The 25,030-nt window shown below is 47.8% G+C and overlaps 1 protein-coding gene across 1 annotated transcript in view; it reads left to right on the top strand.

Moving 5' to 3' along the window:
* OTOA (otoancorin) overlaps positions 1–25,030 on the top strand; it is a 116,531-nt gene that overhangs the window by 38,752 nt on the left and 52,749 nt on the right. Inside the window, exons 6-12 of the mRNA XM_063429484.1 lie at positions 1,792–1,882; positions 2,174–2,305; positions 6,996–7,231; positions 8,319–8,422; positions 8,585–8,691; positions 11,659–11,798; positions 18,304–18,427. Coding sequence (XP_063285554.1) covers positions 1,792–1,882; positions 2,174–2,305; positions 6,996–7,231; positions 8,319–8,422; positions 8,585–8,691; positions 11,659–11,798; positions 18,304–18,427 — 934 coding nt within the window. The remainder of the gene's footprint in view (positions 1–1,791; positions 1,883–2,173; positions 2,306–6,995; positions 7,232–8,318; positions 8,423–8,584; positions 8,692–11,658; positions 11,799–18,303; positions 18,428–25,030) is intronic.

Genomic DNA, 25,030 nt, shown 5'->3' with positions numbered 1-25,030 from the left:
ATGCATTCCTACTCACACACAGACACACCCGAAACACACAATTCATCCCTTACGTTCTCTTACATAATTAATGCACCCCTTACAGACACACACTGCATTCAATTACATACACAGAAACAAACCTTGCACCCCTTACACACACACACACACACACACAGAAACATACAATGCATTCCTTACACGCAAACACACACTACATCCCCTATAAACACACTACATCCCTTACACAAATTGCACACATAAAACATCCCCAACTCATGGATGGGCCATGTAGGTGGATTTATGGGTGGGCATTGTAGGCGTATGCCCCCTGGGGGCCCAGACCTTGAGCTGTGTAAGGGGCCCATAAAATGGAGCTGCTTCCTGTTCGTTAATTGTTGTGAGCACTGTTAAAAACAGTCTCCAGAGAGCCTCTTCTACACCAGACCTGTGGAGCCAGACTGAGCCCATCATCAGCCTCTTGTCCTCATCTGGTGGTAAGTAGGAAATCCAATATATTATTAGTGGCACTAATCTCTAATTTACCTCACATTAAATGGATACTATAGTCACCAGAAGCACTACAGCATAATGTAGTGGTTCTGGTGTCTATAGCCTGTGCCTGTAGGCTTTTTAATGTAAACACACTGTCTTTTCAGATAAGACACTTTGTGAAGACTGGCGTTGGCCCATATGGCAGTGCATATGGGCGGGGCATTGTGATGTCACATGGTGGGCTGGACATATGGGGGGGCGGCAAAAAATTTTTTGCCTAGGGCGGCAAAAATCCTTGCACCGGCCCTGCCTGACCTACAGGGATGCTGGACAGCCTGTCCAGATCCCCAACTACCCTCACAGGAACAACAGGAGGAGGGGGTAAGTACAATTTCCCCTCCCAGCTAACTCCTAACTTGGCCCCAGGGTTAACAGAGGAAATGTTAACCCACACTGACCCCCTCGTTCCCCTGGCTACTGAGCCGGAATATGTCCCAAGTACCCCAGCAGAAGAGCTGGCAGCTGGGCAGAGTGCAGTCGGCCTCTGCCCTCCTTTTGTCCCTTGTCCAGAGCCTGATGTCCTGCAGGCTATACCAGCAGAAGAGCTGGCATCAGGGCAGAGCGCCGCTGGCCTCTGCCCTACCGACCCCCTTGTTACAGGACTGGCCTGCAACCCCCTCATCCCAGCAGAAGCGCTGGCATCAGGGCAGAGCGCCGCTGGCCTCTGCCCCTCACGTCCCCACAGCATGTTGCCCCATCCCCTCAGGGGGATACCCAGGTGCAGTAACTGTTTGTGGTGTCACTGAATCATTGAATCACTGCATCTCTATGAGGAAAATTCAGCGTCCCCATGCAGAGCATGGAGACGCTAAATGGCAGTGCTACCTACTGTGCAGCACTGCCCCAGGAAGCACCTCCAGTGGCCATCTGAGGAGTGGCCACTTGGAGGTGTCCCTAGGGGGCAATGTAAACACTACATTTCTCTGAAAAGGCAGTGTTTGCATAAAAATGCCTGAAGGCAATGATTATACTCACCAGAACAACTACATTAAGCTGTAGTTGTTCTGATGACTATAGTGTCCCTTTAATGCTGCCATGGATGGCCAGGAAACCCAGGTCACCTGTGCAAGTTGTAAGAATATGAAAAGGGTGATGTTAAAGGAAGAGAAAGGAGTAAAACTTAATATAAAAGACTGGTATCCAAGCATAAAATATATATTTCTGGCTGGATTGGACGCTTTGTTTTTTTATGGGGGTGCAATACATTTACAAACCTAAAAACCATGTACCATTTCACATCTCACTTTCTTTCTGCAGCTCCGGTGCTAATGTGTGGACACCAGGTTTAATCAGAAAAATTGGGATATATTTATCTACGCAAAATATTTTTTCTATTGATACTTTAAAGGTAAGGGTTGGATAGAGAATGTAAGAAAGACAATATAGTAGACAAAGAATAAAAATATACTGTGCCTGTGTTAAATGTATACAGGAACGGAAAAAAAGAGAATCCGAGTTCTCAAGTAGGGTGATACCACAAGCTATAATTGCAAGGTATAAATCATAACGTTTCCACTATGCAATTTTTTTCGAATGTGCAAAATGTATGATCATGTACAAGCCTATTTATTTATTTAAAATCATTATGTGTAATGGGGTTTATTTTGTATCTTTGTTATATCCCCTATGTTCACCAAAGATGTCCGTGAATAACTACCTTGATCATATCTCTGAAGATCCCAAGTTTCTCATGACAGAATTACGAAAGCTTGACTCACAGCAGTTCCAGTTGACGATGAAATACCTCTTTGGTGGAAAGAAGGAGCACTTTGTAAGTAAAAGCTAACCTAAGAATCATTAACATTTTATGTTAAACTAACAGCAAAATGGGAAGTTGTCTTGGTGCCTGAATCAGCATGTCTCTTCTTCTGCTCTCTACCCAAGTATTTTATCTTTCCTCTACAATGACTTCATACCCAATTACTTGAAAACTCCAAACAAGCAACCTTCAGATATAACTTTATAAAGACATAACTTTATTTTATATTGTGTGGTCTATGTCATGAAATATTTAAAAATTCTAAAATTTTTGTTAGTGCATGCATTACCTGCTTGCATTTTGATTATTTTTTTTTTTTTAACATATATTAATTTTGCATGTCACAAGAAATACATTCACCACGAATAATCGATAGTGTACATGTATGTACGTAGCGGGGAATATGGTGCGACTAAGAGTAAGGAGACTACTCCAATTCTCCCCCCAATAATGACAAACAACGAATATTGGATGAAACAGGCCACAGCATTTATTAAACTTACAACTGTAGGACTCATCCGAACTTTATTATTTTTCTTTAATTCAAATATAAATAAACACATAAATATATACATATACATACCATAATTAACATATAAATTACACTTATTGCCCTACAGCCTCCAACTTAAATAACCGTCCTTGCCAACTAACTTAACCAGGTGCCCATGCACCAAAACTTTACCCACTGGTGTCTCGCCTCCCCCCTCGTCCAAACCAAAAATTCCCATCATCTTAAAGCCGGCTTTTTGCTCGGTGGGCACGTCCTATTCGGTAACTTAAAAGTTTACCTTACAGAGCAGGGGAGGTTGAGACCCACCATGTCCATCTCCTGACATTCCATCTGCTCCCCAACCCTGTTGGCAAGGACATGCTCCCCGCCACAAACCCCGCTGTTTTAAACCTAAAATCAACGGGGAGCCCCACCAAAACCAACCAGGCCTATTCCACCACTTCCTGCATGGCACGACGAAAAAAGGTCTAGCCCGACCTTCATCACCCAGAAACACAGTAGCTGCCACATGCGCGAAAATACCCTGTGGCAAACCAAAATCCCCTTACCTTCAAACACCTCGAAAGGCCCTTCAATTTTGCTTCATACAGCAGCGTACCATGCACTGATTATGGGCCCGCTGCCAAAAGATACGGGAAATGACCTCCGACCAATCAAGGTTATTTGATTATTATAATTTAAAAAAAAAAAATTGTAATTTATTTATTTGTAATTTTTTTTTTTTTACTGCTTCTTATATAACATACGACAAGTCCTGTATAACACATCCATAACTTATTATAATAATCTCTATAATCATAATCTCTCTTCTTTTCTGAAACCAAAACGTTAAACATAAATAACCATAACTTAACATATATAACTTAACACACGGGGTCATACAGTGAACCCAACACCACGCATCACGAAACAACTAAAACACGCACCAATAACCTCTTAGGGGCAGACGCCAAACACCACATTGATATCGTCCCAAGCTCAATGCCCGCCAGGTGGATAACCCGAACATTAGGGACAGGTGGGACAGCTGAACCTGCTCCGGGAGGAGCCAAACACATTTCATACCTCCGGCACCAAACCAACGAACCTCCGCTTCAGAAGGCGCACAACCCAATAGCTCACCTCCCGGACGGACACCCGCATCCCACCTGGGAGTATAACCAGAAAAAGGACATCCAGATATTATCTGTTTTCCAAGTGCACCCTGGGAATTGTTACTTGTACCCAAGGAACCGGTACTTATTTATCTACCTCAAAGGAATGAATGGATGAGCCACCGCCGCTGAGAATTGAACCCAACCACCCCCAAGGATTGAACAAATTCCACAAAAGCAGCATTACTTCACCGAGACATCTCACCATACCCCCTCCCGGTTCTTTGCACCACGTGCGCTGACATACCCATCCTAAAAGCCTCCAAGGCAGCGCTAAACCGAAAGGAATGCCACAAGATTCCTTGCGGACAATCCCCAGAACCATCAGACTTGAGCGAAAGACCCAAAAAATTGGGAATGGGAAAGAAAAAATCCCATCCACATAACCCAAAAGAGGGCCCGTGCATACTGGGAGCAGCTCACAGTTCTCTACAAAGGAAAAGTGCAACAGCCGAACCTCCATAGCCTTCCCCAAAAAAACATCCGACCTGGATTGTCAAATACTTATAGTGATATGATCCGTAGGGCGCGGAATGGTGGCAAACAATACCCCACCACCGCATGGCCTACTAGGAATCACCAATACCCCAACATGCACAGCCCCAAGGAGCATAGCATCCAGGTGGCCGTGGAAACCGATCCACGGACCCATTCTGTCACTCTGCCAAACAGAGCAATCATATGTCCGCCGGCAAGGCGTTCCCTCCAGATCCGCCTGTGAGGCGATTGCCCCTTAAGCAAGCGAACCACCGGAGGGAAGGAGGCTGTCAGCCGAGTAATGGCTTGAACAACCCCCAAATTGTCGCAGTGAAACACTACCCTTAGATCCTAAAAATGTGACCGCCAGACCTCCCCCACCACCAAAATGCCCCGCGTGGCCCTGAGGGGCCCACTCACCACCACCGGCCCGGCTCTGGATCCACCAGTGTGCTGACCACGTGGGGACTGGGAAGGCCTCCCAGACCCCCCAGGATGCAGAGTAGACCTTTTGGCCCCCCTGGCCCGCTGTCCACGGCCGGGGGGTGCGTGGGGGGCGGCAGATGAAGCAGGCTGCGTGTCAGATGGGGCAGATGGAGCTGACATGCGGCCTGGTGGTGCCTTGGGCCCGAGGTGAGGGATCCTGCGGCCTACAGGGGCTGTAGCCGCATGGGAGGCCCCAGGAGAGGGCTGCCCACGGGGGGGGGGGGGGGGGTGATCCCACACCGGCGGGCAGGCCAGGCTGGAGGGGAGCACATGGCTCCTGAAGGTGCCTACCGCCATCCAGGGCAGCAGCAGCTCTGAGGGCAGACAGGATGCCTTCAATATCCATCCCTCATGCAGGAAAAGCATGCAGGCCCAGGACAAACAGGAGCGCAGAGGCAGGGAGGGAAGTTGTTTGCTGGCCAGAATCCCAAAAGGCACTGAGGTAAGATGGTCCCTGCCCCCCTCCAAACCCATCACCACTCCCCTTAACACATACAGCCCATCACTAGCACCATTCCCACACTCATACATGTGCCCTTGTCCGTTTAGCTGTGCTGACTCCCCAGGCCCTAATACAGCTGGTTAATAGCAAAAGTTACACATATAATGAAATTACCCTATTTTATAGTAACATTTCTCTAGTACATGACCCCAACCTTTTATCAACATCTCAATCTATATAAAAAGTGTAAGCAGAGGGCTCAGTCAGCTTAGCTAACATCTATACATGAAAAACAACGTGCTAAAGAGCTAAATGGCACATTAGGTGAAAATATACAAGGGTGATCTCATCTCTTATAAGACGCAGCTCAGTCCTTGGCAAGGTTCCCCTTAGCACAAATTGGGTAATTTTCTCCACTGCCCAGGCAGGGCATATATCGGTTTGGAAGAATACTCCACCGGCAGACCCAGTAACCCAAGTAAAGTCGATGCTTCCAAAATTTGTGTGAGTATGTGCACCTTGCTGTTTTTTTCCGCCATGAGAGGATGCAAGCCCCACTTATTGGGGATCTCATTGTCCCTCAGCAAGTGAGTAATTCACCTAAGCGGCTGTCTGCATATTGTAGTTTGCCGGGACTGGTCCCTATAAAACGTAAGCTCTAGCAGCCGCTATAAGAGCACCCTTATCATAGTCCTGAACAAAGCAGAGCATTACATCATTTAGGGCATCTTGTGGTGCCTTTTTGGTCTTGATAAGCTGGAAGCAGGCATCTATCGCTGGTTGTTTAGCTTGTCTCAGGATCGTCATATTGATGAACATAGTGAGGGAGCTCCTCGGTTGCAATAGTCTCAGGAATGCCCCTGGTATTACAGGCTTTAACCCAGTCCTCGATATTTGCCATCCGCGTAGTCAATTCTGCGCAATGCCTCTGTAGAAAACTGATAGCGACATATGTTGCTGTTTGTGTCACCCTAACACTACCCTTCATCTTCCTCCATGGCCACAATGTGATTTGTTACCGTGGAGACCTCCTCCTTCACCACAGCAATTTCCTCCCGATATATATCTCTGACATCTTGTAACAGGGCCTTGATGTCTGCGTTAAGTGAGGAAGTATTATCTTCTTGCACCTGTGACCATTGTTGGGCCAAATGTGCCCTCGAGGAGGCTGGTGGCTCCAATTGCATGCTGTCCACCTGCATGCTGTAGGCCTCCTCGGGCGCCATCTTGGAGAATATGGGCCTCTGAGACTGCTTCAAGAAAATCCTGATATCTCTGGAACCAAAGCCCAGATCCGCCCAATATTTCTTTACTTTTTTACCCATCTATGCCAACACTGATCGCGCACCAATTTGTTCCAGTATGAGAGAGGAAAGCTTAAATATGCCTGGTGTTGTGGTGTATGAGCACAAAGCTTTAGCAAAACACGTCTGTCTCGCTTTGGCACTGGCTCTGCTCCTCGTATTTTGATTCTTTTTAATTGAGCAAGACAAAAGTATTTTGATTATTTGATTGATAGTTATGTTGCAAGTTTACATCTCATGTCACTATTATGTTTGGATTTCCTCAAAGTACCCTAATGGAAATTATATACAGATGAATCTAATAATTTTAATATTATTTCCCTAGGATATGGTAGATTTTGATCTGGATTTTGAGGCATTACGAGAAAGGATTTTACAGTGTCCAGGAGCAAAAAGGATAATATTTCTTATCACTCTTGAGAAATGTCTTCCAGTTCTGAACTCCGCAGAATGCGTAGATATACTAAGCCAGGTCATTCGTATGTATGGAGAACATTACCTCCAAAGAGATGTGATAGCGAATCTTCCATCTGAATTACCGGATGAACCCTTCAAGAATCTGTAAGGAACCTTTATTTGGGGTCAGCACACTAGTTCAGGGATGGAAGGTTTATTAAATGGTTACTTAAATCACCATAACCACTTCAGTGATTTGAAGTGGTCATGATGCCTGGAATCTGTATGTGCAGCATTTTGCTATAACCTCTACTGCTGAAGGTGTAACTCCACCTCTGGTAGTTGGAGTGCCCTGAGCCAGACCAGAACTAGAGTTCCAGATGTTAAACCTGTGCAAATTATGCATGCTAGAGAGCCAATTTTCTCCCCTCAGCACGCCCTCCCTAACCTCTGTTCCACTTCGGCGAGAGAGAGTGACGTCAGCAGTGGAAGATTGGGCTACACGGTGTGAAATTGGCTCTGGAATAGAAATAAGTTAGGAGACATTTTTTTTTTTTTTTTTTGGTGGACCCATATAGGAAGGGTTACTGTGACCCAACACAGTGTTTTCTTTACCAAAAACACTGTTGTATTGATTGTAGTAACCCTTTAGTACACTGTATTTACAATATACTGGACTTGAAATAAGGTATACCACGCAAATACTGCAGAAATGCCACAGAAAGAGGAAAATTGTGGTCCAGAGATAAAGCCTTTTTCCCATACTGAGTTTTTTGCCTACGTTTGGATCAACAGCATAAAAAGATGTGTTCAAGGGTTGAACGCAATAGTTTTATTCTTTTTTTTCAGCCTAGACTACTAACACATTGTGAGATATAAATTGACGTTGAGTATTTGTAAAAAAAAGTATGAGTATTACTAGTTAAAATAGTTAATCAGTAATGTACAAACCTTGCTTGTCCTGATGAAAGTCCACTTGAGGACTGAAACGTTAACAAGTATGGTATGGTATTTATTTATTACTGGCATTTATAAAGCACCAATAAATTCTGCAGCGCTGTACAATTGGGAAATTAATTAAAATATTTAATTAAATATTTACAAAAATGTGAGGGGTGTACTCACTTTTGTGAGATCCTGTATATCTCTTGATTGGGTTAATGGTAACCGATTGAGTAGTACATATTGCTTTATCTATTAATTACATTATATTATTGTCTTATAAAGGATAACAGACATATCTATGATTTAGGTCATCTGTTTTCAAGGAACTGTACGATAAGATAACAGCCAATGACAGGAGAGCTCTGTATGAATGGATGACTGAAATTCTCCAAAAAAATTACATGAATAATGGTGAGTTTAGGGGACATTGGGGGTTTTATAAGCATTGCTGTCTGGTCAAATTTATTGATGTGGAGCAATTAGCAGGAATATTCCATTGGCTTTCATGGTGACTGCTGCACATTTACAAGATTGAGAACGTATCACAAAAATAAGACAAACTTATATCCACAGATTTCAATGGATCCACATCATGGGTTACAGCTGAGAACCTCTGGATTTTGGGCAGGTATATGGTTCATCTTCCAGTTGACGAAATCAGGAAAATAAATGTAAATGAAGTGAGTAGGTCCAAATATTCATTTTCTTAAGTAAGCAAAGAAGACAGCTCAGGAAAACATAAAACTTCATCCTTACAGTGGGATTGTGTGAAACAAACGTATAGTTTACGACAGTGAAGGCTTACCATAACATTTCAGAAGATTGCGAACTACATAACTGAAATTTATTTTACAGACATCTGGGTTGCAGATTAGTCAACATAATTGTAATGTAATAATTAGCCAGAGCTAATTAGCCAAAGCTTATGTCTGCCTCCTCCAATATGGCATCGAATTGGATGTGAGCAGATGCATGTGGATCCTGCAATGTCTGTGCAAAAGAATTAAGTGAAAAAGGATGTAACATAAAACATCCATGATTTAATGAAGCAGACATCACATATATGTTCTATATCCAATAGGAACATGAATTGAAAAAATATATGTCTGTTCAAAAATTACTGTTTTTAGTGGTGGTTTGCCGGATCCACTATACTTAAGCAATATTAATTGCTCTGGAAAATGTGATTTGACTGGGAATAATTGGTTATATTAGTCACTTTGTTCAATGTGTTCTCTTTCTTTTTCTTTATTAGTTTAATTAGAATTCATTGGATAAAATGAGTTTCACAACAAGTTATATTTAGAGAAATGTTTATTCCGTATTACCCCGCACTGTCTTTTTTCCTTATTATGCCAGGTGCATATCTGTAAAGCATAATATAGCCCAGGGGTAGGCAACCTTTTAGCAGCACTGTGCCGATATAGGATTGTGATCCGTAGCGTGTCGGTCCTATTTTTTAAAATTGAGGTCTGTATGCTGCCGTATTCTGCTTGTGTTATTTATATTGTAATTGCTTTGTATCTTTGTATTTGTGCGTATATGAGCTATTATATTGTATATGTTCAGGAGTAGTTTGTGGTATCGTGTACCTATGAATGTGGGCTGTGTATGGGGGCTACTTGTGGAATTGTGTGTGGATAGATATGCCACATTGTGTGTTTGGTAGTGTGTGTATGTGTGGGGGCTGTTTGGGGTATTGCATGTGAGAGGCTGCATGTGGGGTTGTGTGCATGTATGTGGATTGTTAGCGGGTTATGTTTGTGCAGATTGTGTGTATTTTTGTTTGTGGGCTGCTCGTATTATTTGTATGAAGGGAGGGCTATTGTGCATTTATGTGTATATCTAGAAGTGGGTTGGTTCCCTAGGTTCCAGTGGAGACCAGGCTGGCCAGGTACAGGTGAAGGACAGGAGCTGCAATATCCGCTGTGGGCTGCTCTACCACAGTGTGGATTCCCATTCACAAGTGCTGGGAGGAAGTGATCTGAGGTCACTTCCTCTACGTGCTGCAATATATAAATTACGGATTGTCCTTCACCACCTTTTCGTATTAGCAGATATCTGAAGTTTCACTGGGACTCCTGATAGGCCAGAGCCTGTTTGGCTCTAGCAGCCTTTAGTGCCGTGCAAAGACACCTTGAGTGCCGTGCATGGCACTAGTGCCGTAGGTTGCCTACCCCTGATATAGCCCATCACATTGATTGTAATATATACACAGCACTTTAGAATTTTACTCAATGATCTATTTCCCCACTAGTCTAGTTTTGATGAATAACTTGGATAAGACCATGATAGGCAATCTCTGACATCCACTCCCCCCTGACCCCCACTCCAGGGTTGCCAAAAGTAGATCCTCAGCTATCCTACACCCCCACAATGCTATGCCAGCAGGGGGTCTACCATGTGCCCTTTCCTTGCAGGGTTGTGTTTTGAGCAGTATCTGTGTGTTTGAGTGTAAGCATGTTTTTTGCGTGGAGAGAGTGTGTTTGTGTGTAGTGTTGGTGTTTGAATGCTGGGATAAATGCACTGACACCCACAAATGCACACACTGACACACAAAATGGCATAGATATACACACTCACTGTCACGCACACAGACTTACACAGATACACATATACACAGATACACATAAACACTGACACACAGATATACAAACAGGATACACCTTCCTGTTTTGGGAGCAGGGGTGTGGCTTCCCCGGGGTCCAATGCGAGTGGGCTGCAGAATGTGGGAATGGGCTGGCTAAGATCCATGGGAGTCTCAGTCTCGCTCAGTCCCTCTCCTGCTCCTATCTGTGCTTCTTTTTCTCCCTCTCCACTCGACTCTCTGCAAGCTGGGAGGATGTGACCTGAACTCCCTCCCTCTCAGTAAGCCGCAGGGGAACTAATAATCTGATGCAGCCTCGTTCGGTACCCTATGAAAGAGCAGTGGAACCTGACTGGTTCTCAGATGAGTGATGCCATTGGATGGCCCTAACTGTGAGGTCCTGGTGCAGCTTTTCAAATGAATGGGGGAACATTGGGGAGACATGTCTGATGACATTTGTTTCACCCTCTGCTTTCCCAATGATCTAATGGTTGTTATGGGGCAACCAAAAATAATTGCTGTAAAGATACATTTCTACAGGACTAGTTAGCTTGTTTTTACATTAGTCGGTCTTGTTGGGTCGGAGTTCAAATATTTGGGACTTTCTCTAGTTCAGAGCAGACCCTAAAAGGATCACTCCAGCACCATAACCACTACAGCCTGCTTGCTATAACTAGTTCCCTGGTGCCCCTCCCCCTACAGATTGTAAGGAGTAAAATTGTTTGGGAATATGGTCCCTGGGGATAGACACTGCTTCCCATGTCCATTACAATCCCCAAGAGCTGGAAGTTCCTCTGCAGGGACATCTGTTAGCTCACCTGAACTAAGCCCTACATCGCATCATTCTCAGCCAATGAGCTAATTCCTCGCTCAAGAGAGCTAACAGAAGTTCCTGCTGAGGAACTTCGAGCTCTTGAGAGATTTTAGTGGAGGCAGGGTAGTGCCTGTCGTGTAGACTTTTTCCGTGAAGTTAGATTGTAAGGAGATTTATATGAAACTTGTAGGATTTCACTACAATAAAAAAGAAACTAACAGTTTTTCTTAATAATTCCATTTTAAGATACGAATGTTTATCAGCTACGATAATGCCACAAAACAGCTAGATACTGTGTACGATATAACACCAGACCTGGCAAAAGCTTTTTTGGAACTTATAAACTCCTCAGGATTCGATATGAGGAACATTTCCACCATATACAGGTAAGGAAAACATATAATCTTACAGAAAATCTAAATAATATTAAAAAAAAAATGTATTTGCTATTATCTTGAAAAGTGGATGATACCTTCAAGATAAGTGTTACGCCAATCCCTTGTCATGATATATCAGTTTTCTGACTGTCATTGTGAAAGTCTTTACATGTTATTTATTGACTTGTCTGTGAAAAGGTTAATTAATTGTATTCTTTTTTTTTCTTTTTATATATAATTCTTTATTTTTGCAATGACAGCTGAGGAAGTAAAAATACATTTACTGTACATATGCTCGTGCAAGAGCCAATGTATGGTTCGACATTGTGTGGTTGGTACAGAAGAAAAGCAATATATATTTTACACTCATGATGTAGCTGCCATCTGCCAGCGTTTTTTTGTTTAATAGGAGAAAGAGTGAGTACACACATAACATTAGGTATCGATGAATTTTACTGTGGTTCTGTGTCAGTAGTTTGAAGAACATGAACCGGGGTACCGGTTGTCTCGGCCTAGTAGAGAAGAAGAGGGGATGAGCATGGGGGGGGGGGAGGAGGGTGAGCAGGGTAGGTTTAGGGGTAGTGTCTTGGTCGGTGTGTTATCGGTTTGTTTGTTGGTCGGTCTAGGTCAGTGATGGCGAACCTTTTTGTGCGTGTGTGTGGTGGGGGGTGCGTGTGTGTGTGGGGGTGTGCGTGTGTGTGTGGGGGTGTGCGTGTGTGTGGGGGGTGCGTGTGTGTGTGGGGGGGTGCTGTGTGTGGGGGAGGGTGCGTGTGTGTGGGGGGGTGGGTGTTGTATGTGTAAATGAGGGGTGCTGTGTGTGTGTATGAGGGGTGCTGTGTGTGTGTATGAGGGGTGCTGTGTGTGTGTGGGGGGGGGTGCTGTGTGTGTGTGTGGGGTGCTGTGTGTGTGGGGGTGCTGTGTGTGTGGGGGGGGTGCTGTGTGTGTGTGGGGTGCTGTGTGTGTGTGTGGGGGGTGCTGTGTGTGTGTGGGGGGGTGCTGTGTGTGTGTGGGGGGGTGCTGGGTGTGTGTGGGGGGGTGCTGTGTGTGTGTTTGGGGGGGTGCTGTGTGTGTGTTTGGGGGGGTGCTGTGTGTGTGAGAGGGGTGCTGTGTGTGTGTTTGGGGGGTGCTGTGTGTGTGTGAGAGGGGTGCTGTGTGTGTGTGTGTGTGTGTGTGTGTGTGGGATGGGTGCTGTGCTGTGTGTGGGGTAGGGGTGCTGTGCTGTGGGGGGTAAGGGGTACTGTGTGGGGGGTAGGGATACTGTGTGTGGGGGTAGGGGTGCTGTGGGGGGGTAGGGGTACTGTGTGTGGGGGTAGGGGTGCTGTGCTGTGGGGGGGTAGGGGTACTGTGTGTGGGGGTAGGGGTGCTGTGTGTGGGGGGTAGGGGTGCTGTGTGTGGGTAGGGGTACTGTTGTGGGGGAGTAGGGGTACTGCTGGGGGGTAGGGGTTTTTCTGGGGGGGGGGTAGGGGTACTTCTGGGGGGTAGGGGTACTTCTGGGGGGTAGGGGTGCTGCTGGGGGGGTGTGGTGGTGCTGTGGGGGTAGGGTGCTGCTGGGGGGGTGTGGTGGGGTAATGCTGTGTAGGGGTGGTGCTGTGGTGGGTAGGGGTGGTGCTGTGGTGGGTAGGGGTGGTGCTGGGGGGGTGGGGTGCTGCTGGGGGGTGGGGTGCTGCTGGGGGGGTGGGGTGGTGCTGTGGTGGGTAGGGGTGGTGCTGGGGGTAGGGGTGGTGCTGGGGGGTGGGGTGCTGCTGGGGGGTGGGGTGGTGCTGTGGGGGGCAGGGGTGGTGCTGTGGGGGGTAGGGGTGGTGCTGTGGTGGGTAGGGGTGGTGCTGGGGGGGTAGGGTGCTGCTGGGGGGGTAGGGTGCTGCTGGGGGGGTGGGGTGGTGCTGTGGGGGGTAGGGGTGGTGCTGTGGGGGGTAGGGGTGGTGCTGGGGGGTAGGGTGGTGCTGGGGGGGTGGGGTGGTGCTGTGGGGGGTAGGGGTGGTGCTGTGGTGGGTAGGGTGCTGCTGGGGGGTGAGGGTACTTCTGGGGGGGGTAGGGGTGGTGTGTTAGTATCCCACCCCCCTCCGTCTTACCTTCAATGAAGTGTGGGGGGGGGGGGACACAGCCATCCCTGGTGGTCCGGTGGTGGTAAGTACTGCAGGGGGAGGGATCTGTGTAGCAGCTCCCCTGTCCTCCCGCGCGATGCTGTGTGGAGCGTTGCCATGGTAACGCTCGGCAACGCTCCACACAGCATCGCGCGGGAGGACAGGGGAGCTGTTACACAGATCCCTCCCCCTGCCTCCCGACACGGAAGCAGAATAGGCGCCTGCCGTTACGGGCAGGCAGGCGCCTATTCTGCAGTGATGGCGGACCTGTGGCCGCGTGCCCACAGAGAGGGCTCGGCATGCCACCTGTGGCACGCGTGCCATAGGTTCGCCATCACTGGTCTAGGTGTTGTTGTCGTGTGACAATGTAATTTTCCCACGTTTTGGAGAATGTTTTAATGGAGCCTCGCAATCAGGCGGTCATCTTGACCTTAAGATGGCATTCTTTAACTTTATTGAGTACTGCGGTCATGGGAGGCATGGTGGTTCGCAGCCAGGATTGGGCCGGGGCCCGTCTAGCTGCTAGGGTGATTTTGTTGATCAGCTGTTGTTCTGGTCTGGACCAGTTGTCAAAGGGTTTTGCTAACAGAAACGTCCATGGGTTCAATTCGACCGGTCTGGATAGACCACTCTAACCTTGGGACAGGACCACCACATGTGGGTGTATGTCCCTTTTGCTCCACACTACCGCCAGCAGAGGTCTTTTTCATGTGGTACAATTGCACCGGTGTGGTATACCACCGGAACATTGTTTTATAAGATTGTGTTTGCATTGTAACGCATATAGAGGTTTTTGAGTTGGCCTCCTAGATATCCTGCCACCTATACCCTCTAGTGTCTCTCCTAGTTCGGTTTCCCATTTATCAGTGTAGTGTAGGTTGCCCCAGTCTTTTGTGGTGGAACAGAGTTTGGAGTACAGTTGGGTGATCATGCCCTGTTGGTACTTCTCTTTGTGGGAGTTGGTTTTGGCAGCAGTTTTCACTGTCTCCTGGGTAGCGTAATTTCGGAGTTGGAGGTATCTGAAGATGGGGTTAGGGTGGCTCTAGTTTGTAGCTCCGTGAAGGAGACCACAGAGTTGCCTATGTATAATTGGTGGACTCTCTGGAGACCGGCATGTTCGAGGCCTCTGAAGTCTCTTGGTCTCATGCCCGGTATGAAGGCTCTGTTGCGGTATATCGGGGTGAGGTGGGAGGGTGAGGACATGAGTTCATATTTTAGGGCGAACCTGTCCCACAACTGTATGGAATTGGTGATGGATGGGCAGGCTGTTCTTGGTAATGCTCTATGTTCCCTCGGGGTCCATATGTAGAATTGTGGGAGATCTGATTTCATAAGTAGTGACTCCAGGTCTACCCATCGCCTAGTTTCTGGGGGGGTATGCCATAGGGCTATTTGTGTTAATTGGGCCGCTAGGTAGTAGTAGTGTAAGTGAGGTAATCCTAAGCCTCCTCTTGTCTTGGGGCGGTAGACTATGTTGCGGGACACCCTGTGTCTTTTGTTCTGCCAGATGAACCGGTCTATTGCCTGTTGTAAAGGAGTGAGGTCTCGTTTTGTGATGGGAATGGGCAGGGCCTGGAACAGGAATAAGATTCTGGGTAGAATATTCATTTTAACAGAGTGTATTCTCCCGATCCAGGAGATGGGTTTATGCGCCCAGGTCTCCATGTCCATTATGAGTGTGTTAATCATGGGCGTGTAATTTAGTTTATGTAAGGTAGAGGGATCCGCTGGTAGTTTAATGCCTAGATACGTGAGAGATGTAGGCGAAATGTGTAGGTGGTGGAATTAATTGTATTCTTTTGTAAAAGGATTTGCAATTTTTCTAGTTTATCACCTTGTCTTCATATAGAATGTATAAGCCAAAATATTTCTTAGTCACCATATTCCCAGAAAATTTTAGCCCCATGGAACTTAAGCAGCATAAGTGGAATAGGGCCTTGACAGGGGTTGGAGAACAGGGGGTGTGCTTTGAATTTTGACTGGGGGAGCCATTTTAGCTCCTGTAACTTCCCTAAAAATGAAAATCCAGCGCACTCCCTTATCTGCTAAACAGCTATTTGGCTAGCTTTATCAAAAACACCTAATCTATGCAAAAAAACGATGGGGGTTTAGTTACATTATATGATCATACATTGCATAAGCCTGCCACAACGTCAATGTACCCCATATTTGGCAGGTCCTACTCTAACAGTCAACTGTCTTCTTTGTAAGCCATCAAACTGACTTTTCAAAAAAACTTTTCATGAAATATTCAGTTGAAACCATGACAGGTATGTGAATAATATTTACATATCCCTCTTGAGAAAGTATCTAGAGAGGTTTGGCTTAGGGACACTACAAGAGCACATTTAGATTTTATGAGCTAACAGTTATTTTTATAGTTAGGATATTTATTTCAATTTTAAAAAATGCATCTAATATACATAAACTAAGGTTCAGTGGCGTTTACAGCTCGAACACAAATTACTGTGAGTTTTATTGTGTTGGAACTCTGATATACTCATACACACTGCAAATGACTGTGAATTTTATAGATGTGGAGCTTTGTGGTAGACTCACACTGCACATTAATATGAGTATTATTCCTGTGGAGCTCTGTGATACACGCACATGTTCAGATGACACTTAATCATGCTGCCCATATCTCTAATGCAAATGTGCATTTAACCTCCATATACCATACCTGCCCATATCCAAGTGGACACCAATCTGCTAATAATTTTAGAACATGGGGGCTTCTCACATCATGACCTAATAACACTCTGAGGAAGTGTATGTTTTTAATGCTGTATGGAATCGTACAGGACTGGTGCATCACCACTGGTGTTCACCATAGTAAAAGTGTAATTTGGGGGGGGGGCGGAGCCGGCGCTGCTCCGCTACTCAGCCCGAGAAAAGGTCAGCAAAACCCGAGAATACCTCGCAACCAGACCTCCACTGGAAGCTGCCTGAACCCTGACGGTATGGGGGAAAAAAACAAGAAGCTGCGTACAGCCCACCCAGCCTGGAATGTAGCAGACATCACCCCATTCGTGCCAAGAGGAGGAGCACCCACGACAGCGGCACTGCCACCCTGAACGTTGGGACTAGTTTTGCCTGTGCACTACCCTATGCACGCTACCACTCACAAAATCCTATAACTGTTGCCTTTTTCCTTTTTTTTTTATTTAAAAAAAGTTGACTATGTTTATATATGTTTCTATATATTATATCTGTTATGTTATGTTGCCGGCTCCGTAAGCCTTAGACCTAGCTCAGTACCAAAGCACCCCCCCCCCAAGCGCCACCAAGCGATACGCCAGCGCAAAAATAGCAGCCCTCCGGGTGCCCAGAGCATAACCCCCGCCTTCAGTTACAGCATAACAAAACGGGAACTCACACCCGGCTTCGAGGGCTCCCATACCCAATAATACCATAACTACGTGCCTCACTCTTGCATTGGTATCAGGGCGTACTTTACACTGGCCACAAGGCACATACGGCCCAAGTTTACCGCCCCACCCAGTCACAAGCTCGAGGACCACCGACAGGGAAACCTGGGTAAACCCGCCTATACTAAAAATTAAAATTGAGTAGACTAAGCTAGGTGGCGAAAGTATCCATGTACTGTAAAAAAATGTACCTGCTGATCACAAGATCTGTTATATTGTTTGCCAACACTCGCAAAAATAAAGAATTAAAAAAAAAAAGAAGAAAAAGAAAGTGTAATTTGGAATTACAAATGAGGTGCATCTCTTCTTTCTCATTATATTGCAAGGTCATGTATGCCATGAAACGCTTACATGTTCCTTGCTTTCTGGAGCACTAACTTACGTGTTGTCTGGGTGCTTATTGTTTTGGTTTGTTTGATGATTGTTATCTCAGATATCCTGACCTTGGCTTGCTACACCATGTTCCATTTCACTGCTGTCTGCACCGGCCTGTTCCGTCACTACACTGATCTCCAGTTTCTTTTTTCTTTTTCATTTCTTTTTTTTTTTTACTTGTTCATGTTTTTTCCTTCTCAATCTATTCTCAGGTTTCTTGTCTCCTCTTTATTTTTTGCCTGTCTGGCAGTTTCTCTATAATCCCAGTAATTCTAAGGACTGACAATGCACTTTCTCTCCTATTTTTCTTTTTTGATGATATATGTATCTTTACATCTAAAAAGTATCTTACTACGTTTCCATGGAAAGTAACAGTCAGCATTTTCCTATGCTAATTTCACCAAATGCAGAATTCTCTGAAAAACTGACCCGTAGCCTGTAAATTGTTAAAGAACCGTCAATAGTTCAGGATTTAGGGATTACCCAATTGACTTCAAAAAGGGTGCATTATGGACACCTGATGGTGCTTGTGTCATAATTTGACAAATACTACCTGATAAATAATTATTGATTTCATAAAATATTTTTTTTTAGCTCTAACTAATTTATTTTCCCTGAAAATCCTAGGCTTGGATTGTTGGTTTGCTTCTACGATGATGTACTAGATCTCGATCCAACAGTGGCCAGAGCATTGCTGCACCAAATGATCAAGTGTAACCAGCTGAGGAGCTATCATGCTGATGTACAAAAGGTGACGTTTCTTCTTTACCTCGATTTACCCTTCTGTGTATAAAAACAGCACATCAGGCAGGCACAGCAATTTCACCCCATTTGGCTAAGTCCACTGTTTCGGAACCTTATATCTACAAGGTGAGATCCAGTCCTTCTCAAACTTGAGTCCTGGACCACTTTACTCCTGGTCTAACTGTAGGGTGTTTGTTGAGAAGGTTAGAAGATTAGGGTCAAAGTAGGACTTAAAGGACCACTATAGGCACCCAGACCATTTCAGCTCAATGAAGTGGTCTGGGTGCCAGGTCCATCTAGGGTTAACCCTGCAGCTGTAAACATAGCGGTTTCAGAGAAAACTGCTATCTTTACATTAGGGTTAATCCAGCATCTAGTGGCTGTCTCATTGACAGCCGCTAGAGGCGCTTCTGCGCTTCTCACTGTGATTTTCAGTGAGAAGACGCCAGCGTCCATAGGAAAGCATTGAAAATGCTTTCCTCTGGACTGACTGAATGCACACGCGGCTCTTGCCGCGCTTGTGCATTCAGCCGGTGACATCAGAAGAGGGAGGAGAGTCCCCAGCGCCGAGGGAGCCCGGCGCTGGAGAAAGGTAAGCCTTTAACCCCTTCCTCCCCCTAGAGCCTGGCGGGAGTTGGACCCTGAGGGTGGGGGGGGGGGGGGGACCTAAAGACCCTATAGAGCCAGGAAAACAATAGTTGTCCTTTAACAATATCCATGCTTCTACATCCTAGTGTATATATGGAGAGTGACACATAAACAGGGGAATGTCGTCCTGTCCCACAATATAGGGGGAGGTCTCACAGTTTTTTAAAAAGGGGTTGGGGTACTAAGTAATAAATAATATAAAGATATATTCCTGTAGAAGATGCACATTTATATGGTTCACATATTCAGCAAGACATTTCTTCATAATCATTCAATTTGAATAATTGCATTAATAATTTACTAACTATTCATTTACAGTGCTAGAAAAAGTATTTTAAATTATATTTATGCAGTTTATTTTGTGCCATTTTGACTCAGCCATCTTGGTTTCTTTGCATGTTGCCAGTCTATAATACTATTGGCAGGGAGAGTGATCTGGCAGATAAATAGTAATTACTATTCCTCATCTAGGGGTTATAGTGATTTCAAAGAGATCCAGTCTGGAAGAAATTGCTTGTTCATTTATTGTTAATACCTGGTTAAAAAAATCTCTTAATATCAGAATAACCATACTTCAAATCCAGGTGTGTGGGCCTCAGTAAATGGCAGCCATCCTCCTGGGTTAACATAAAAAAAGGTTACAATATAGTAAATTGACTTCTCAGTGATGGCTCAGTGATGGCTAAACGTTACTGAAGTACATTTCCCATGACCGGTGTATAGTCGCCATATGGGCTGGCGGAACCTTGGACAAAAACCCCCCACATACCTAACCCAATAACACACTGACACCTGGTATATGGGAAAATTTGTCCACAGCTTTATTAAATAATTTAAATAATATATAACGATAATATTGCTTTAAATAAATTAACATATAAACATGGGTCATTGCCCCCACCTTCCGCCCCTCTCATCCGTATCCTTCTTTTTAATAGAGGGCAATGACCCCCAACATAACAAATACAAATATGTAACGACATTTTCCAACCTCGCCAACTTGAACCGAACAAGTGCCAACCATAAGTAACCATGGCAGGGGTATACCCGGATACCCCTGCCCCACCAGGTTCTGAGCCACCTCCAGGACTCGAAACCACCATTGACCATAATTCCACTTTTTTCCATGTTCCTCACGTTCCTCATAGGGAGCCTATGTCCTCTCTCTCAGCTCCCTATCCCGCCGCTGTGAAAAAACGGGAAACCCCTATCTAAACATAAAATATAGGGAGGGTGGGCGGGACAAACTGAACCGGGTAGGAAATTAGAAGTGAACCTTACAAAATGGCTCCTCCCTTAAATAGCCAATCCCACATATCCCATAACCCACCTGTCCTGTCTGTTCCTCCTGGGCCCGCCTCCTAACCCCTGTCAAGGCCCTGTTCCGCTTAAGCTGCGCTTTGGCTACATGGGGCTACATGACCGGTGTATAGTCGCCATATGGGCTGGCGGAACCTTGGACAAAAACCCCCCACATACCTAACCCAATAACACACTGACACCTGGTATATGGGAAAATTTGTCCACAGCTTTATTAAATAATTTAAATAATATATAACGATAATATTGCTTTAAATAAATTAACATATAAACATGGGTCATTGCCCCCACCTTCCGCCCCTCTCATCCGTATCCTTCTTTTTAATAGAGGGCAATGACCCCCAACATAACAAATACAAATATGTAACGACATTTTCCAACCTCGCCAACTTGAACCGAACAAGTGCCAACCATAAGTAACCATGGCAGGGGTATACCCGGATACCCCTGCCCCACCAGGTTCTGAGCCACCTCCAGGACTCGAAACCACCATTGACCATAATTCCACTTTTTTCCATGTTCCTCACGTTCCTCATAGGGAGCCTATGTCCTCTCTCTCAGCTCCCTATCCCGCCACAAGCTCAGACCTTGACCCCTTAAGCCGTCTGAGCTCCGCCACCCCGGAGAAGGAACGCCCTCTGCATCCCCTCCTGCAGACCCAAGTTTAGCAGGTCGTAACCCACTGCCGAAAGGTGTACACCGTCCGAGCGGTAATACCCATCCAACCCCTCCTCCAGTTCCCGGTGCCTTACCACCACTCCCCCCAGTTTCCTAACAAAACTTGCCATCAGGCTGTTCACCTTACCCCTGCATCTATCAATGGCTACCGGGTCCCGGGCGTAACGCCACCGCTGCCTCGGAACAATCTCCGACCATACCAGCATCACCCCGGGAAGCAGATCAACCAACCGGTTAAGATCCTGCTTCATCCATTTTACCAGCCTCCGCTGCGGGGTGAGGCCCAGGTCATTACCGCCTGCATGTAAAACTAGCATATCTGGCCGCGCCCCGCCTGCGACCATACCAAATATTGCCCTGCAGACGTCCCCCCAGCAGAAGCCCCGATACCCCCACCAGCGCACTACGAGCTGGTCCTCCGGAAAGCCCAGCTGCTGGCCTTGAGCTCGAGCTGCAGCCCTCCGTCCGGCCCAGAAAATGAAGGAATGACCCACGATCCAAGCGACCCGGCCTGGGGAAGAAAGAAAAAACACAGGATAAAACCACCCGTACCCCCCAGGCCGCCCCAATGTCCCTTAGTGTTCCAACATACCCAAGCGTACATATGAGCGGAACCTAACAGATTCCCATCTCCCAATCCGCTTGACTACCTCATCCCCCAAACCTAGACGTGTGGCCTCCGTGGCCGCCCCAATACGAAAGGAGTGGGTGCCGTATGCGCTGGCATCCAGTCCCATCCGACCCAGACTCAGACTGAAAACTTTCTGAAATTGGAAGCGAGAGAGCGACGAGCCATCCGCATGGACCAACAGGGACCCGCCAACCGCGGGCCTCTGACCCAAATACTCCGACACCGCAGCTACTGGGCACAATGCCGAGCCCGGCAGGGCCCCCAGCGTAACGTCCCGGCCCTTGCCTTCCACATCCGTCTTGGACCTAGCCAAGTGTACCACCAGCTTCCCATCCAGTATACGTACCCCAGACACCTGTAAGCCCCCCGTGGCCGCCCGGGTGTTGCTCACCAACTCCCCGACGCGGAACGCCCCAAAGAAAGCCAAAAGAAATGCCACACGGAATAGCGACACCTCAAATGCATTGAAACAAATGGAGGGCAGCGCCCGAACAAGCCCTTCCAGCACATGCACCGACACCGGGCGCCTAGCGTCGGGGGCCCTCCGAGCCCTCCGATACCCTTTGAGTGCTTGCCGGACAATAAACGCCTTGGTAAGATCCGCTCCACCATGGAGCTTGAACCAGAACGCCATTGCAGCCATGTTCCGGTCAATCACCGCCGGGGAGGCGCCCCCCGCCAGTAATTGAAAGGTAAACCACAAGAAGGCATCCAGAGGCGGCTCCCCTCGTACCCCTCGGCCCAGCCCGCCCCAGGAACGTTCCCATGAACTCCAGACCTTACTGTATGCGGCCCATGTGGCCGGTGCCAGCGAAGCCTTCACGAGTCCGCCAAGCAGGACGCTCCTAGCTGCCACATCTCGATCGGGCACGGCTGACCCCTGTCCTGGGCCTCCGGGGCCATCGTTCGAAACCGGGACCACTGAAAACGAGACAGAGCGTCAGCCACCTCGTTCAAGTACCCAGGCACATGGCGCGCGCGAAAAACCACATTCAGGGACATGCACAACAAAACAAAGCGCCGCAGCAGAGTTACCACCGGCCTCGATGCTGCAGACTGATTATTAACCGCGTGCACCACGGACATGTTGTCCGAGAAGAAAACCACTTTCCTGTCCCTCAACCGGTCCCCCCACAGCGCCAGCGCCACCACCAGTGGGAACAGCTCCAGAAACGCCAGGTTACGCATGAGGGGGCTCTGCCCCCATGCCTCCGGCCATTTTTCAGCACACCAGCTCCCACCGAAGTAGGCCCCAAAACCCACGCTACCCGACGCGTCGGTGTACAGCTCTAGCTCAGCTGTCGACACGCCCCCTTGCCGAAAGAACACCGTCCCGTTAAAGTCCCTGAGGAAGGTATCCCACACCCCCAAGTCCGCCCGCATGGACGAAGATACCCGGATGAAATGGTGAGGGGACCTAATCCCCGCGGTAGCCGCCGATAAGCTGCGGCTAAACACCCTACCCATGGGTATCACCCTACAGGCGAAATTGAGCATTCCAACCAATGACTGCAGTCGGCGCAGGGTCACTTTTCGTGCCCGACGCACCTCTGCCACCACGCCGCGCAAACCTTCCAGCTTTGCCAGCGGCAGCCGACATTCCCCCCGCACTGAATCTATCTCCAGACCCAGGAAACTAAGGCACTCAGTCGGGCCCTCAGTTTTATCTGCCGCCAGCGGCACCCCAAAGCAGCCCGCCACCCATTGGATGGTACCTAACAAGTGCTGGCACGCGGGAGATCCGGCCGGCCCCACACACAGGAAATCATCCAGATAGTGCACCACCGCTTTATCTCCCGCTTCCGTCCGCACCACCCACTCGAGAAATGAACTAAACTTCTCAAAGTAAGAGCACGAAATGGAGCACCCCATGGGAAGGCACAAATCCACAAAGTAGCCCCCTTCAAAGAAGCACCCTAACAGGTGATGACACGCCGGGTGCACCGGAAGCAACCTAAAAGCAGCCTCGATGTCCACCTTGGCCATCAACGCACCACGCCCAGCTCTCTTCACCAGCTCGACCGCCTGGTCAAATGATGCGTAAGAGACCGAGCATAGGTCCCTGTCAATGTCGTCGTTCACCGACTCCCCTTTAGGATAGGAAAGATGGTGAATGAGCCGAAACTTCCCTGTTTCTTTCTTGGGGACCACCCCGAGGGGAGAGACCCGAAGGCCCGCCAGTGGCGGGGCCACAAAAGGCCCCGCCATCCTACCCAACCGCACTTCCTTGTCCAACTTCTCCCGAACCACCTCTGGGAACTCCACCACGGACTTGAGATTATGAGGGCAAGCAGTGCCACCCCTCTCCCGAAACGGAATGACAAACCCTTGCCCAAACCCCGCTCTAAGCAGCTCCGCGTCTGCCCTGTTACCGTAGCGGTTTAGCCAGGGCTCCATCGCGTCTAATTTCACTGGGGTTAGCCCCCGAGGTAGTGGGAGACCCTCCGCCGCCAACCGCGGCAGAGGCTCCTGTCCCCCCGGACTTCCCTTTCTTGAAACAACGTTGGAGCCCATGAGCCCCACCGCAACCCGAGCACTCGTGCTTGAAGCGGCAGGCTGCGCCCCACTTGCACTGGCCCTCATTAAAGAGCCAGCATAAGCCCTTCTGCGAGGCGGCCGACGAGGAGGACTGACCCTTAGCGCCAGCCGCGTGCTGAAAGGGCTGTGCCTTCTGTGCCATCATGAGCTTCATCCAGAGAGGCAGGTCCATCTGGTCCCACCGCATGCCCGGATTCGCCGCCAGCCGCTGCCGGAACTGCTCATCATACCGCCACCATGCCAATCCGCCATAGGTGCGGTATGCCTCCCATATGCCGTCCAAGTAGCAAAACAGGGACGAGCAGGAGCCCGGAGATTTTTCCCCGATCACGCTGGCTAGGATACAGAATGCCCTTAGCCAGTTACCAAAAGACTTCGGTATCTTGCGATACCTCCGCCGTTTCTCCTCCTCCTCTTTCTTTTCGTCCTTTTTGTCCTCCTCCTTGAGGTCAAGAAAGTCCTCCAAGGGAAGAAGCGAGAAAATCTCGCAAAATTCCCCCTTCCAGATTTTATCTTTCACCTCCTGCTTGAGGTGCACCCCCAGCGGGCCCGCGAAGGACACATACGCATGTTGCCTCGCTGCTTCCGTCACCCCCCCCGTCAACTCCGCCCGTTCGCTTCCCGCCTCACCCACGCTGGAAGCCGACACAGCTTCCCCGCCCGCAACTACCGCCGGGGTCCCTGGACCGGGCCCCACCTCCCCTCCCCCTTGCGTCCACACCTGCCCTACGCTACCTTGTGTGCCACCCCCCGCCCCCAGTGAGTGGAGTAGTGACTGCAGTGTTTGTACTAGTG

The sequence above is a fragment of the Pelobates fuscus genome, chromosome 8 (assembly GCF_036172605.1).
Source record: "Pelobates fuscus isolate aPelFus1 chromosome 8, aPelFus1.pri, whole genome shotgun sequence".
NCBI classification, from domain to species: Eukaryota; Metazoa; Chordata; class Amphibia; order Anura; family Pelobatidae; genus Pelobates; species Pelobates fuscus.
The sequence above is the reverse complement of the archived record's forward strand: the minus strand, read 5'-3'. Positions and strand labels throughout refer to the sequence as shown.